Source organism: Rattus norvegicus, chromosome 7, assembly GCF_036323735.1.
Source record: "Rattus norvegicus strain BN/NHsdMcwi chromosome 7, GRCr8, whole genome shotgun sequence".
Classification (NCBI taxonomy): domain Eukaryota; kingdom Metazoa; phylum Chordata; class Mammalia; order Rodentia; family Muridae; genus Rattus; species Rattus norvegicus.
The window spans coordinates 10374446-10390697 of record NC_086025.1 but is presented as its reverse complement, the minus strand read 5'-3'; the positions used below and the strand labels follow the sequence as shown (position 1 = coordinate 10390697).

Below are 16252 nucleotides of genomic sequence, written 5' to 3'. Positions count from 1 at the left end.
CCAACCGTAACCTGAAATCCAGCCCAAATACAACAGAACCTTCCAGAAAGCTGCCTTCAACTGATGGCCCTGCCTAACAATCCAGAAAATGCGTGTGATTTAGCAGAGCTGTTGCCACCGCAGCTCAGAAGAGTGCCAATGCTGACCTCACACCGGAACTTTACTGCTGTGCCCTCAGGTGGCAAGATGGGACCATATGCTGGGGAGCCTCAGCCTCCTGTGACATGGACCTCTGGGTCCTCTTCCCAGCACTTTCCTTAGTTTCCCCACAGAGTTGGCCCTTTGTATTCTTGGCACAGACACCCTGACCCTCCCTCCACTCCCTGGCGTGTTCTAGCTGTTCCTGCTCCCTTGGGGAAGGTCTGGGGAGAGGCAGGAATATGACTCCACCAGCCATGGGTCCACAACGCCCAACCAGAGGCCTCTGGAGGCCCCGTGAGACTGGAGTGTTCATTATACTCCTAATTATGACTTAGATACTGGCTAGGGATGGTGGCCAATGTGGGGCAGAGCCATAAATTGCCACCCAAATGTTGGGTCCCCACCTGCTGTGGCTGGACTAAAAGACAACTCCCTGTACCTACCCCATGCAAGCCAGGCTGGCCTGGAAGGCAGGACCCCATAGAGCTGAACATGGCCCCATCTGTCTGTCAGCCTCCTCACCAGGCCTTGCGGTAGCCCCTCATTTGTCAGCTTTCCCGTCCTGACTGGGGACTCAGCATAGTTATCAGGCTGGGTGAACCCTAAGCTACAGCAAGAAAGTCCAGTCTCCGAGGGGGGGGCAGCCTGCACGGAGCCCCATAGACTTCCTCAGATGACAGGAATGGGATAGGGTAGAAGCAAAGACCAGCACAGCCCCTGTGACACGGGAAGAAAGTGGATGCTGCATGGTCCAGCCATCAAATGCAGAGGGACCTTGAGGACAGCGGCCACCGAAGAGGTCCATGGCAGGGATGTCTGGAACAGGGTTCAGGGTGATGAATTTATATTTGTGAGATGTACTTCCTCCACTCCCAAAAAGGCCTTGTGTGACTTTGTCTTCCAGCTGGAGGGGAAGGTCCCAGGCAAACCTGTTAGGAATGATGGTGAATCCTGACAAGCCTGCGGTCCAGCTGTCTCAAGTGGGTGGCATAGAGCCGGTCACTCTGGTGACCTCCTAAAGGGCCAGATGATAGGATAGACAAAAGGCAGATGTCAGAGGAAGGGGACACTGGTGGCATCTCAGCCTCAGGAAGTCTGCTGAGAATCTCTGAAATGGTGTGACCATGGCAACCAGGACAGGCTAGCCCCAGACAGGAACCCTGAAGAACCCCTAGCCTGATGTACTTTTCAGCCCTGGCCAGGTGCCTAGACAGCCTGTCTTCTTGAGCCAAGCCATCTCATTAGAAGCCGGCTCAAAGTGCAGTCCGTCTTGCTGGCTTTTTTATTTGCTTGATAGATGGCTATTTTTTGTTTTAATGCTGGCTTTGCAAGGAGAATGAGGTTTTGGGGGGAGGGGAGCTGACCAAGTGTAGATTCATTCATTAGGTCTGAGTGTTCCCTGCCGGCAGCTGCATTGCAGGGTTTGGGGGAGTGCCACATCTTCTAGAACCTGTCTGGGAGGACAGACTTCAGAATCAGCAGGGGCCTCCTGGCCGTGGAAGCCTTTGATCTCCGATCCTACAGGGCACAGGATAACAAGTGGCCCCTGAGTCAGTTTGAGTTGGGGAACCTGGACAACTGGAAGCTAGAGAAGGTTCCCGAGCAATTATTGAGCGCCTATTTGTAATGCAAGCCCTGAGGGACGGGAGTAACTGGTCTACCTTTGTGCTCCCAGGACTGACGGGGACAGCAATCAGTGAATGAGTCAGTAGGAAGGTGTGCACATGGGAGGGATGTGATGCAGGTCTGGGTGGCACTGGTTTTCAGCAGGACATTTGGCCCTGTGTTTTGAAGGGTAAAGAAGTGTTCTGGAAAGCAGAAAGATTTCTCCATGGTTGGTTCAGACTGCTTTTCTAGAGAACCCGACTTTGATTCCTAGCACCCACACTGAGTGGCTCATATCCAGCACGAGGGGACCCAAGAGTACCAAGAGTAGTGTCCTTCAGGCATGGGCGCGCTCGCGCACACACACACACACACATACACACACACACACACACACACACACACACACACACACACACACACTTTTTAGTCCCAGCCTGAGTGGCTCATATCCAGCACGAGGGGACCCAAGAGTAGTGTTCCCTCAGGCATGGGCGCATGCGCACGCACGCGCGCGCGCACACACACACACACACACACACACACACACACTTTTTAGTCCCAGCCCTCCAGATGCAGAAACAGGTAGCTCTCAGAGCAAGGCCAGCCTGGTCTAAATATGGAGTTCAGACCGGTCAGGGCTGTGTAATAAAACCCTGTCTCAAAAGAGTGTGCTGCTACTGACGGTAGTGGTTGGTAAACATTTTAAAAGAGAACGAAAACCAAACACGATGTTTCGGTGGGTAAAGATGTTCGTTGTCAAGTCTGATGACCCCATTTTGGTCCCCAAGACCCACAGGAGAGATCTCCAAAAACTTTCCTCACGTGGAATGTACTTCCCCCCAATAGAAGACATAAATACATGGTTTTTTTTTTTTCTTTTTAAGTTTGTGATTAAATATTGTTGCTGGAGCTGGAGGACAGGCGATCTCTTTTACAGATGTGCCTGCCTCAGTTCGGCCCCCCACCCCCACCCCCACCCCCCACAGCTGCACAGTGTTGTGTTGGCTAGAAACTGCTTTGGGCGCACCAGTCTGGGCAGTGGAAGGCATCACCCAACTCTGCACCGTGTGCCACCGCAAACCCAGGCAACGGCCCAGCTCCTCCTTCAGTGGACACGGGCATCCCGGACCCGCAGGAGGGACAAGAGCGGGTCTGGCTGGGGTGTCTCCTTCCCTTCGCACAGCACAGTGGTAACTTCTTTCGGGATGGAGAGTGTGCGGACGCTGTGGCTCAGCGTGGCCCTGGCGCTGGCGGTGGGGTCCCGAGTGGTGCGCGGTCACCCTCAGCCCTGCCGGGTTCCCACGCGCGCTGGGGCCTCCGTGCGCCTGGCGGCGCTCCTGCCCCGGGCGCCCGCCGCCCGCGCCCGCGTCCTAGCTGCCCTGGCCACCCCTGCGCCGCGGCTGCCGCACAACCTGAGTCTGGAACTGGTGGCCGTCGCGTCCCCGACCCGGGACCCCGCGTCGCTAGCTCGAGGTCTGTGCCAGGTTCTGGCACCGCCTGGCGTGGTGGCCTCTATAGCCTTTCCCGAGGCGCGGCCCGAGCTGCGGCTACTGCAGTTCCTGGCAGCCGCCACAGAGACCCCAGTGGTGAGCGTCCTGCGGAGGGAGGTGCGCACGGCCCTCGGAGCCCCGGTACGCGGGGAGCGCGGGAAACCCTGGGGCCCGGGGACGGGAAGCTAAGGAGCCCCACACTTCTCCAAACAGGAGATGGAGAGGACCCCTGTTTCAGCCCTTCCCTCCCAAGATGCCTTCAGCATGTCTTGGCTAGAGCAGTGTGCCACTCTCCTGTCTGGGCTTGAAGAGTGTGGGAAATCCTCCCAGAAACCCCCCTTTCCCTCCTTAAAGGCCAGATAACTCCTTACCCACAGCTCTGTGGTGGCCTCTGTGGAATTCCGGGGCAGCACAAGTCATCCCCACTTCCGCGTTTCTCATACTTGATAGGTCTTTGTCTCTGTCTCTATCTTTGTCTCTGTCTCTGTCTCCTCTCCCTCCCTCTCTCTGATGTTTTAAGACAGTCTCTCACTCTGTAGACCAGGCTAGCCTGAACTCTAAGATCTGCCTGTCTCTGCCTTCCTAGCGCTGGGATTAAAGGTGTGCGACATTACACCACCCGACTGGGTTATTTCTTAATACAGGATGTCATATAGCTGATGCTGGCCCTGACTAATTCATTGTGGACCAAGGCGAGCCAACAAAAGGCCCCACCCAGGGACATCGCCCTGGAGCATGGCTCCAAGGTCCCTGGGACACAGGAGACCTTAGGTCTTCCTTGCTAACCTCTCATGGGGCTGCATCCGGGGAGGCCCTAACCGCAGCAGAACATTAGTGACCCATGTCTTGGTATTCCTAAGGCTCCCTGGATCTGGTGGGAGACTCCAGGCCCAAGCTGACAATGAGCCCTGTTTCCTGCTACCAGCTTTTGAGCCACTCCATCTCCTCTGGGATTGGTCTGGCCTCCCTACACAGAGCTGTTGCATCCTCAGAACCATGTCCCTGCCAGGCAGCACCCTGTGGTTTTTAGGTGTCTTGGACTGTCTTGTATTCCAAATATGCAATACGACCCCAGCCCCAGAACTTTCTGAATGGGCTGAATACCAAGGGACTCCTGGGAGGTGGGTGGGATTAGATCAGGACTGAGGAGGAGTGAGCTCAGGAGAAGTGCAAGGCTCTCCCTGGGAAAGGGTGGTAAGGTCTCCATAGAGAAGAGCCAACAGAGCTGGGCTTAGAAGGTTGCATAGGAGTTGGTTGGCACAGAGAAGACTGCTCCATTCAAATAAAGTAAAACAAGAGGGGGTTGGGGATTTAGCAGAGTGGTAGAGCGCTTGCCTAGGAAGCGCAAGGCCCTGGGTTCGTCCCCAGCTCCGGAAAAAAAAGAACAAAAAAAAAAAAAAAAAAAAAAGAAGAAGAAGAAGAAGGCTGGGCTCAAGGGTCCTTTGGTAAAGTCTAGCATGCATAAAGCCTGGATCCCAATCCCAGCACGGCAAAAAACAGAAGTAGTTGTACATGATTGTCATCCCAGCATTCTGGAGGTAGAGGCAAAAGGAGCAGGAGCTCAAGGTTACACACTTAAGTTACTTAGTTACATAGCAAGTTCAAGGTTACACAGTTACTTAGTGATGTAGCAAGTTCAAGACTAACCTGAGCAGCAAAATACTTTCAGAAAGAAAGGAAGAAAGGAGGGTATCGGGGAGTCACTGAACACCAGTGAGCTGAAGGCAGGGTAAGACATAGATTCCTTTACAGGGTGGGTGGCTGGGACTGTGCACACAAAGGTGGACAGCCCTGACAGGAACCACCTCTTCCCAGACTCCGTTCCATCTGCAGCTGGACTGGGCTAGTCCCCTGGAGACCATACTGGATGTGCTGGTGTCCCTGGTACGGGCACATGCCTGGGAGGACATTGCTCTAGTACTCTGCCGTGTCCGGGACCCTGGCGGCCTGGTGACACTCTGGACTAACCATGCTAGCCAGGCTCCAAAGTTTGTGCTGGACCTGAGCCGGCTGGACAGCAGGAATGACAGCCTTCGGGCTGGACTGGCCCTGTTGGGGGCGCTGGAAGGAGGGGGAACCCCAGTGCCTGCAGCAGTCCTCCTAGGCTGCAGCACTGCCCGTGCACATGAGGTCCTAGAGGCTGCACCACCGGGTCCCCAGTGGTTGCTGGGCACACCATTGCCCGCTGAGGCACTGCCCACGACTGGTCTGCCACCTGGCGTGCTGGCGCTGGGGGAAACCGAACAACACTCTCTGGAAGCTGTCGTCCACGACATGGTGGAGCTTGTGGCTCAGGCACTCAGTAGCATGGCCCTTGTACACCCAGAGCGGGCACTGCTTCCAGCTGTGGTGAACTGTGATGACCTGAAAACAGGCGGATCTGAGGCAACAGGGCGCACCTTGGCTCGGTGAGTAGGGGCTAACCTAGGGGAAGGCGTCCAGACCCCCAGCCTGACATCATCCTCTGTGTGTCAGTCAGGTCATGAGATCTGGGTGGGTGCCCCAGTAGGAACAGAATTTAGAGGGTTGGATGGCTGTCCCTCCATCCCCAAGACTAGATCTCCCACTGGTTCCAGGAATGTACTTATCAATGGAGGGGCAGTTCTCTCAGGGTTGAGACAATTCTTCTATATTCCACAGGTTTCTCGGCAACACCTCATTTCAGGGCCGAACAGGGGCCGTGTGGGTGACAGGCTCCTCTCAGGTGCATGTGTCTCGGCATTTCAAGGTATGGAGCCTGCGCCGGGATCCGCTGGGTGCCCCAGCCTGGGCAACCGTGGGCAGCTGGCAGGATGGACAGCTGGACTTCCAGCCAGGGGCAGCCGCTCTCCGAGTCCCATCTCCGTCTGGCACCCAGGCCCGACCAAAGCTGCGTGTGGTAACCCTGGTGGAACACCCGTTTGTGTTCACCAGGGAATCTGATGAAGACGGACAGTGCCCAGCTGGGCAGCTGTGTCTGGACCCAGGCACCAATGACTCAGCCAGGCTGGATGCCCTCTTTGCTGCACTGGTGAATGGCTCAGTACCTCGAACGCTGAGAAGATGCTGCTATGGCTACTGCATCGACCTGCTGGAGCGGCTGGCCGAGGACCTGGCCTTTGACTTTGAGCTCTATATTGTGGGGGATGGCAAGTACGGGGCCCTGCGTGATGGGCGCTGGACGGGCCTGGTGGGTGACCTGCTGGCTGGCCGGGCACACATGGCTGTGACCAGCTTCAGCATCAACTCAGCTCGCTCTCAGGTGGTGGATTTCACCAGCCCTTTCTTCTCCACCAGCCTGGGGATTATGGTGCGCACGCGAGACACGGCCTCGCCCATCGGGGCTTTCATGTGGCCCCTGCACTGGTCCATGTGGGTGGGCGTGTTTGCTGCTCTGCACCTCACAGCGCTCTTTCTCACCCTGTACGAATGGCGAAGTCCCTACGGGCTCACGCCGCGCGGCCGCAACCGTGGCACTGTCTTCTCTTACTCCTCCGCGCTCAACCTGTGCTATGCCATTCTCTTTGGACGCACTGTCTCCAGTAAGACGCCCAAGTGCCCTACTGGACGCTTCCTCATGAACCTCTGGGCAATCTTCTGCCTGCTGGTGCTTTCCAGTTATACGGCCAACCTGGCTGCTGTCATGGTTGGGGACAAAACCTTTGAGGAGCTGTCTGGAATCCATGATCCCAAGGTGAGGGCTGGAAAACCGAAGGGGCTTAAAAGGCTGTGCTCAGGGTGGGGGTGAACACTGGGCCCGGCAGAGGCAGGACCATCTCCTGCCTGTTCCCTTCTCAACGAGACTTAGTAGCTTAAGTGCAGTGCTGGCGAAGACCAGGGTCTGACGCCTGGTAGGATCCATAGCCCCGCCCTGCCCCTATCTCTGGCACTTCTCTATTTTTGCCACATCCCCAGCTCCAATCATGACCACATCCCCATTCTTAAGCCTTAGAGGTTTGTTTGTTCGAGCTCAGTCTGTAGACCAGGCTAGCCTCAGACTCAAAGAGACCTGCCTGCCTCTGCCTCCTGAGTGCTGAGATTTAAAGGCGTGGGCCTAATCTCATGACTGGCCTTAGCAATCAGTCCTTTAAAAACTCCCAGCCCCCGCGGCAGGGATGTCAGGCTGAAGCACATCTGGATTTATTTTCACCTTTGATGGTTTTGGAGTTCATGATAGTTCTCACAGCAACTTCCCTCTTTGGGATCAAGCTGCTCATGTCCTGCTGACCCCCACCCAGCCTTGTGTCCCTTGTACCTCGGTGTTACCATAAGTGGTTGATGGCTGTGGCCAGGTGAGGACTGTGTGTGGGGTGAGAGCAGAAGAAATTGGTGTCTGAGGTTCCCAAGTTGAGTATTTGCAGGTTACGGAATCTGAGCTCAGTGCAAGGTCCCTGCATGTGGTCACGCATGCAAGCCCTGGTGGCCATGCAGCTGCAGGCTGAGCATGTCTCCCCCACAGCTGCACCACCCTTCCCAAGGCTTTCGCTTTGGCACCGTGTGGGAGAGCAGCGCGGAGGCCTACATCAAGGCAAGCTTCCCTGAGATGCACGCACACATGCGTCGGCACAGCGCACCCACCACTCCACATGGGGTGGCCATGCTCACGTGAGTCTGTGGGTACCACACAGCTTCGGAGGGCTGCCTGCTACTCAGGCCCCGCTGACCTTGCCTGGTCCTGCTCCACAGGAGCGACCCGCCCAAGCTCAACGCCTTCATCATGGATAAATCACTACTGGACTATGAGGTGTCCATAGATGCGGACTGCAAGCTGCTCACCGTTGGCAAACCCTTTGCTATCGAGGGTGAGTGCGTGGTGGGATCCGGGGATCCCAGCTGTAGGTACCCACAGCTTTAGTGGAACCGTCTCAATCTCCGCAGGCTACGGCATAGGGCTACCCCAAAACTCGCCGCTCACCTCCAACCTGTCGGAGTTCATCAGTAGGTACAAGTCTTCAGGCTTCATTGATCTGCTCCATGACAAGTGGTACAAGATGGTGCCTTGCGGGAAGCGGGTGTTCGCCGTGACGGAGGTGGGCAGGCGCCCGAGACAGGGTGGGGAGCCCAGGCTCTGCTTGCATGCACTCCTGGTCGCCCTATACAACCCCAGCTCCAGAGCCCCTTCCTTCATGAGATCTCCCTAGCTGCCCTGCCCCGGGGTTCACATCCTGATGCTGTGCGGGGATTTTGACCATTCGCAGACGCTGCAGATGGGGGTCTACCACTTCTCAGGATTGTTTGTCCTGCTGTGCCTCGGGCTGGGCAGCGCGCTTCTCACCTCTCTGGGTGAGCATGTCTTCTACCGCCTGGTGCTGCCGCGCATCCGCAGGGGTAATAAGCTGCAGTATTGGCTTCACACGAGCCAGGTGAGGAAGCAAGACAAGGTAGGGCGGGGCAGCCGGCAGCCCAGGACCCCACCGAAACACCTGTCTGTGCCCTTAGAAGATCCACCGAGCCCTCAATACAGGACCACCCGAGGGGCAACAGGAGAGGGCAGAGCAGGAGCGCAGGTGAGCAGGGGGTCGGAGGGTCACAGGCTTAGGGGGCGGGCGGGTGGACAGGCTGCACTGCCTCCTCCTCCTCTGTCCCAGCGGCCCCAAGGACGAGCTGCCTGCCACCGATGGTGCAGGGCGCTGGAGGCGGGTGCGCCGGGCTGTGGAACGGGAGCGACGCGTGCGTTTCCTGCTGGAACCTGGGGAGGCTGGCGGAGACCGCCCGTGGCTCTGCTCCAACGGGCCCGGGCTGCAAGCGGAGCTGCGGGAGCTGGAGCTGCGCATTGAGGCTGCACGGGAGCGGCTGCGCAGTGCGCTGTTGCGGCGCGGGGAGCTGCGGGCCCTGCTTGGGGATGGCACCCGGCTCAGGCCACTGCGCCTGTTGCATGCGGCGCCTGCTGAGAGCTGAGGAACCACAAGGCCGCACTGTCCACGACAGTTTATTCTATATACAAACACGACTCTGTACACTGCAATTAAATAGCGTGGAACGTGAGCGCCGCGTCCTGAGCTGCCACCTGCTAGTCCGGGCCCGGGCGCTCGGCCCTGCGCGGGCGCCGTGTGGAAGGCACTGGGGAGCACCAGGCGGCCGGTGGCCTCGTGCCCATCGCCGCCCTGTCCCGGCCGCTTCCAGAACCTTTGCCGCCAGCCCCTCTCCCTGTAGACCACAGCTCTCTTGGGCTCGGGCCGCGGCTCCGCCGGGAGCCAGGCACGACACCGCTCTCAGGACCCGGCAGGGGCAGGTGCGTCCTCCAGAGAGGCCCCAGGGTCAGGTCGTGCGCTGTCCGGGGCACTGGGGGCTGCTGGCCGCCGCTCCAGCAGTGAGGCGCTCAGCCCCGACAGGAAGGACGCGTCCGAGATGATGGCGGCGGTCTCGGCCACCCAACCTAGGTCACTGCCAGATACTGAGGCCCCAGCGCCCAGTGAGCCAGGCCCAGATGCTCCGCCAGTGGGCGCGGGGCTGGAGCTGGGGCCCAGCGCGAGGGGAGGACTGGGATCTGGGGTGGCAGGGGAGCCAGAGTTATTGTTGAGGTCGTCAGGCAGCGCCGTGGGGGTCCCAGGGCCCAGCGGGGGTGTCTGCAACAGCATCTCCTGGATTCGGATCTGCTGCAGGATGGCGGGCAACTCATAGTGGTGGAAGAAGTAGATCATGGAATGCTGTGGAGGTCGGGTGTCAAGTGAGGACCCGCCCACCAACAGAAAGGCTGGCCAGACCCCGGGGGACAACAGAGCAGGGGCGCGGGCCTCACCTGGATGAAGAGCCAGGACGTGACCAGGGCCAAGCTGCTGTACTGGCCGTTAAAGCGGTAGTGGTAGGCGTAGAAGGCGAAGTGGTAGAGGTAGAAGAACCTGCGGGGCGGAGAAGCTACCCTGCCAGACGGGCCCTCCTGTCCCACCCGGGAGGGGGCCCAGCTTGCTCCTCATCTGACCCCACCCTCACCTAAGCCCGGTTCTCTACCCCACCCCATGCCCACCTCAGCCAGTGTCGCTTGCTGGTGTTGGTGTGGCAGCAGATGGCATCGTACTGGTCGGCCAGCCACACGATGAGGATGATGTAGAAGGCCGTGGTGGTGTCGTTGAAGAACTCAGACATGATGGCCTCCATCCCTGCGGGGACACGCGGTGGGGTTGGCGTGGGTGGGGCGGGGCAGGGGCAGGGGCGCAGCGGGGGTCCTCACCGACGAGAGCCAGGATGACGGTCAGCAAGGGCGCTGCGGGGAAGGCGATGGCCATGTTCATCTCCAGCATCTGCAGCAGGTCCACTGCGGGCACAGGGCGGCCGCCCATGAGGGCCTGGGGAGAGCCCACCCCACCCCCGGCCGGCTGGGACTCACCGATGAAGACGAAGATCTGGTGGTGCGAGTATCGCAACAGCATGGACACACTGAGGGTCTGTGGGAGGGTGGAGCAGGGTCAGGGGCTGGGAGGCCAGGGAGATCCCCAGCCCACAAGCCCCGCCTCCGGGGCGCCAGCCGCTTCCATCCACTCACAAAGATGACCATGATGACAAAGGCTGCCAGGTAGGATGTGCGTGCCATCCACATGCTGACAAAGCGGTAGTGCTCCCCAGAGACCACATTCCTCAAGAAGCCTGGGGGAGGGAACTGTGAGCAGCCCCATACCTACCCCTCCCTCCCAGGGGTGCCTCTCCTCCCCCGCTCCACAAGCTTGCTCAGCGCGGCCCACCTTTGTTCTCCTCATTCTCTGCCAGGCCCTTCACACTAGACATGAGGACGTCGTCGTAGCCCAGGAACTCGTCCAGCAGCAGGCGGCTGAAGCGGTCCCCGAAGCACTGCTCCCGCGTGGGGTCTGCGAGCGGATGGGCTCAGCACTGCTCCCAGGGGCCAGGAAGCCCTCTGCAGCAGAACACCCTTAGCCCAGCCCCAGCCTGCCTCACCTAGGGTGACTACCATGACAGGGATGCTCAGGCGCTGGCGCGTGGCTTGCGACAGTCGCAGGAAGCCATATTCCAGCGAGTACTCCACAATGTACTCATCCTGTGGCCACGCTGCAGGGACAGGGACAGAGTGGTCAGCTGGCCCCGCCCTCAGCATGGCCTGGGAACCCTCCCTGCCTGGGCTGCACACCTTTGGCTGGTGTCTCTGGGAAAGGGAAGTCCTGGCTGTCATTCAGGGCATCGGCGCCCCCTGGTGGCTTGAACACCTTGGGCTCAATGTCCAGCTCAAACTGCAGGCACAGGGGACCAGGTGTCAGTGGAGCCTGTGGGAGGCTCCCTGATGTCCCTCCCACTGGGTGGGTGTGTGCCCAGAACCCACTCACCTTGATGGAGCTGTTGGTGAACATCTCCACGGAAAGCTCCTCCTCCTCCAGCTCCAGGCCCCCGGGCTCCAGGTCTAGGCCACCGAGGCCCCCATCACAGAACTGCAGGATCACCGGTGCCCGGCTGGAGTTGTGGCGCACCTCCACCCGCAGGACACCCTCCCGTGGCCATCGGTCTCGAACATGCTCCAAGCAGTTGATGGGGGACCGGGAGAAGACGATGTGTATGTAGGCGAGGACGAAAAGCACAAACAGGGCCTGGCAGGGGTGGGGTGAGTACTCAGCAGGGCCGAGGGACACACACTCCCAGCCAGGAGAGGCAAGGCTGCCTGTGCCTGGGGGGGCTAGCTGGCCTAAGGACCTGCTGCAAGGGTGCCCTAAACCACCCCCTGCAGCTTCACAGCCATCAGGCCCAGCTGGTGCTTCAACTCACTTCAACTCGAAGCTGCCTTTGGGGACCCCGATCTCACAGGCTAAGAATAGCCACTGTCCCCAGCGAGGCACCCCCTGCCCTGCTCCTGGGGCTGCAGGAGCCACAAGGACACAGATGACCAACTGGCCCTGGGGGGCCCAGGCACCTCAGCAGGCTCCCCTGCCTGGGAAATGTGGCTTCACCTGGCATGGAACTGGCTCAGTGCCCTAGAGGCTTCAGATGCCCTGCTCAGACGACCCAGCCACAGATGTTCACGGCTATTTTAAAAAGGGGGAACAGTGTGGCCTGGCCATGGAGCTGCCCCGAAGCCCGAGAGCCCAAGATCAGTCCCCAGGTCATACACAGAAGGTGAAGGAAGTCTGACTTCTCCATGCACACTACTGGATGACGCTCCCACATATATATGTATTCACATGTAACAAAAGAAGTACTTTGTTTTTGTTTGCAGGACAGGGTCTGTGAGACAAAGCTGCCTAGAATTTGTTCTGCAGACCAGGCTGGCTTTGAACCCAGAGATCCACCTGCCTCTGATTCCCAAGTGCTGGAATTACAGGTGTGACCAATCATTAATATTACTTATTAACCTCACTCATGGGGTTCCAGCCTCTAGGAACATCCTCTGCTTTCTCTACTCAGCATGTGGGTGACTGTGTGTGTGTATATAGAGGGGGTTCCCTGACTCAGGGGTCACCCAAGACCCCTGAAACTCAGAGGTTTACATTAAAATTCATAATAGCAAAATGAGTAGCAACAGAAACTTTATGGTTAGGGGTCACCATGACATGAAGAACTGTATTAATGGGTTGCAGCATCAGGAAGGTTGGAAACCTCTGCCCTAACCCATGTAGAGTGGAGACAGGGACATTGTACCTGCAGACCCCAGGTTGTCCTACATGCACCGTGGCCTTGGGGCTGAAGGAGACCCTGCACCCCATGCAGATGCCTAGGGTAACCCCCGTCTGTGGCCCCAACTGACACCTTAGCTTCCCGCCGTGTCTCTGCTGGCCAGCACAGACCCCAGCTGTCTACAGATTCATAACCCTGCCCCTGGCAGGGTGATGGGAATCTTCAGGGCCCTGACGGTCCTTAGCAGCCCTGCACACCCAGTGTGTGCATGGGAGTCGCTATGCTCTTCAGGGACGAGGCTGGACTCCCAGTCCACAATCCCAAGGTGCTCAGCCACAGCGAGCACAGTAGGGCCCTCCCTGCCTGCTGTTAGGCAGCGCTGTAGGGGACACACGTGACCTAAGACCAGGAGCAAGCACAAAGACCAGGCTCCATACCCATGTGCCTGCTCCTCAGGCCTCTCCTCTGTAATCTGGTGACAGAGCTGCACCCACAGAGCACCTAGCCCTCCGAGCAGTGACCCGAGGGGATGCAGAGCAGACAGGGAAGGCCCTGGGACTGAAACTAAGACTGCAGTGTGGAGCCAGCCACACTTGACACTGGCACCCACACCTGTCAACTGTGAGGCTCCCCTGGGCAGGAAATGGATTTTTGTATTGGGTGAAATGACGGCTGACCAGCCCAGGCTGAGACCCCAGCAGCCACGCTTGCCAGTCCAACCAAGAGCCAGGAACTGTGTCACCAGCTCTGTCCCACCTACTGGGCATCTAGACTCAAAGGGAGGTAGCCACTGTAAGGGTGGACATAGCCTGGGCTTTCTCTTCCCACCGTGGCCACTTTGGCCAGTGCACAAGTCCTCGCCTGTCACTGAGCTAGAGCCTGGCATCCCACTCAGGCCCTTGGGCACTCCGCCCCCATCTGCCCCTTGGTGCCAAATACACAGGCACTGAACCTGGTCACATCAGCCTGGTGGGGACTGCATGCCATCACCTCCTGCAGACCCTCAATGCCACCATCTAGGGTTCTCAGGGTACCTCCTACCCTGTAAGCAGGGAGTGTCTCATTGTCACCCCAGTCTGGCATCTGGAGCTGTCAGTCCATCTGACCAATAGGAAACCTGCACTGGGTATAGACTACCAGGCTCAGCCACGATCTCCAGATCTTAACCCACCCAAGGGTTCCACTTAGCACCTTCTGGGGCTCAGATCCACTTAGAGCTGGTGTCATTCACCTCCTTGCCCTTTGACGCTGGCCCACATCCTAAGGTCTAAGGCACCATGCTGTGCCACAGTCTATCCCATGTGTGTCCCACGGTCGCCCACTTGTCAGCTGCTTAGCCCAGGTGCTTGGGGCCACATTCTGTGTCTGCCCAGTTTCAGTCTTTGAGACTGTGAAGCCAGCAGAGAGGACACCAAGTCCAAAAGCTCTTCCCTGGGCCTGTCAGAGCTGACACCCAGGCTGGGGTGGGGACAGGGTACAGGGCGGTACAGGCCTAGCAGCCTTGGCTGCCAGGCACGTCCCCTCTATGAAGGTTGGGCGGAAGCTGGGTAGGCAGGAAACACAGCAAAAGGGCTCCCTGAAACCTCGGCAGCCCCAGAAACCAGCTGCTGTATGGCTTGTCTGTCCCGATTAAGAAAAAAGTGTGGGGTCGGGGCTGAGGATTTAGCTCAGTGGTAGAGCGCTTACCTAGGAAGCGCAAGGCCCTGGGTTCGGTCCCCAGCTCCGAAAAAAAGAACCAAAAAAAAAAAAAAAGAAAAAGTGGGGGGTCAACTGTCATCCAACAGACCCTGTCTCTGACAAGGTATCGGGTACCCCAAGCTGAGGGCCACCACTGGGGACTCAGGGTGTGGAAGGCAGGGAGAAAGAAGGGGCAGTGGCAGACTGCAGACTGTGGACTGGAGCCTGAGGGGCTCAACCCCACATCTGTTTCAATCTCATGCTGGAAGTACTTCCATGAATCCCCCAAACTGACAGCTTTGAAACAGTGCTAGGAGCCAGTCCCACATTCACCAAAGCCACCGGAGAAGGCAATGCCCTCCAACATCAGCACACCCACCACCATGCCATGCCCCCAACACCAGATGGCCCAGGCAGCTCCTCTCAGAGAGAAGCCTAGGGACAGAGCCTGGTGGCTATCCCTCTGGAGTAGCCTTTGTTATATTGAGAACTCAGTATCTCTCAGGAGCACACCAGGAAGACACAGCAGAGCAAGTACTGGCTACAGAGGTCCCTGGCCAATGTGGCTGTGACTTTGTGGCTAACCCTAGCGAGGTGACCCCACCAAAGCCACAAAAGATCTGGCAAGAAGTGACAGAGAAGAGCAGGGACACTGGGAGGGCTGGGGACTATCCCCAGGTGAGCTTCAGGGTGTGTTAGGATGGAAATGACAGGCGGGACAGGGCCTCCAGCACAGGGGGTTGTCCACAGTGGAACTTCAGGATGGGATGGAACTGACCACACTGTTCTCAGTGGAGGTGCAGGACAGAATGGGAGTGACAGGTGGGAGGGGGGGACCTCGAGTCCAAGATACTACCTCAAGAAGACACTGGGCTCTGGTCTTGGGTGGAAAAATTTGGGGCCTAGGTTCCCAAGTGGCAGAGTCAGAGGCCAAAGGGCAAGAGGCGGGGCCTGAGAGCTGAGGAAGTGGGGATCAGAGGATGCATCTGTGAGAAGATTGGCATCAGGGTATTCAGGCCAAGTCAGGGGCCAAGTGGTAAAGCTGAGGGGGTGGGCAGGTGGATGACAGCTGGGGTCAGAGGTCAGGGGTCAGAGGTCACCTTGAGCAGAACGAAGAACTCAAAGAGGCGGCGGAAAGCAGGTGGGAAGAGGCGTGAGTAGGTGACGGCCATCTTGAAGAAGAGCGCGTGGAAGAGCCGGTCGCGCACGTTGATGAGCGGGTTGGGGTTGAGATTGGGGCCGCGCGGGCCGCGCACGGGCGCCGCGCCGCCACCCCCGCCGCCGTTGGGCCCGGGCCCTGGGGCTGCCGCGTGCTCCGACATCACCGCCCCGCGTCACCCCGGCGGCCGCCGGCTGCCCCCCCGCCGTGTCCCGGCCGCCGGATCCCCCCCGCCGCCCCCGGCCGCCGCCGCCTGCGCCTGTGCTCGCGTCCGTCCGGCCCGCGACGCCGGCGAGAGCGCCGGGCCAGAGCGCCACCCGTGCGCGGGGCACGCTGGGATCGCCACGGCCGCCCGAGGAGGCCGGGCTTCAGAGCCGGAAGGCTGGCACCACAAGTGGGCGGAGCCTGGTTACTGCTCTCAAACTTCAAACCCGTCGCCCCAGTGCTAAAAGGCCGGAGTAACACGGAGTTCAGTTTATTTTCCTAGTCCTCCTTAAAGCTTTGGTCGGTCTCATTTGCTTTGGGCTTGCAATTTGCGGAGGCTACACGGAGCGGAATAGAGAGGAGCCCGGTTCATTTGCAAAAATTCACTCCCACACACTGTGGCATGGTCTATGGCAGAGTCGTGTGTCACGACTCATTTGCACTG

At 58.7% G+C, this 16252-nt stretch overlaps 2 protein-coding genes across 5 annotated transcripts; one reads left to right on the top strand and one right to left on the bottom strand.

Moving 5' to 3' along the window:
* The first annotated feature begins 2880 nt into the window (after window positions 1-2880).
* Window positions 2881-9203, top strand: Grin3b (glutamate ionotropic receptor NMDA type subunit 3B). Its single transcript, NM_133308.2, is given in 9 exon segments — window positions 2881-3380; window positions 5055-5647; window positions 5880-6912; window positions 7678-7823; window positions 7905-8020; window positions 8097-8248; window positions 8417-8581; window positions 8658-8725; window positions 8807-9203. Coding segments are annotated over 9 exon segments (3009 nt in total). The 5' UTR covers window positions 2881-2954; the 3' UTR covers window positions 9117-9203.
* Window positions 9132-15894, bottom strand: Tmem259 (transmembrane protein 259). Of its 4 annotated transcripts, none has more exons than XM_006240869.5 (11): window positions 15545-15894; window positions 11489-11746; window positions 11296-11395; window positions 11106-11216; window positions 10895-11017; window positions 10699-10799; window positions 10543-10600; window positions 10387-10419; window positions 10183-10315; window positions 9958-10057; window positions 9132-9865 (listed from the first exon to the last, which is right to left on the bottom strand). In XM_006240869.5, exons 1-11 carry the CDS (start codon window positions 15764-15766, stop codon window positions 9431-9433), a joined length of 1674 nt encoding a protein of 557 aa, XP_006240931.1. In that variant the 5' UTR covers window positions 15767-15894; the 3' UTR covers window positions 9132-9430. The 4 variants fall into 4 exon arrangements, with proteins under 4 accessions (XP_006240931.1, NP_001094356.1, XP_038934570.1 ...); NM_001100886.1 differs by having other exon boundaries at window positions 10387-10470; window positions 15545-15794; XM_039078642.2 differs by having other exon boundaries at window positions 10387-10600.
* Between the last annotated feature and the right edge of the window lie 358 nt (window positions 15895-16252).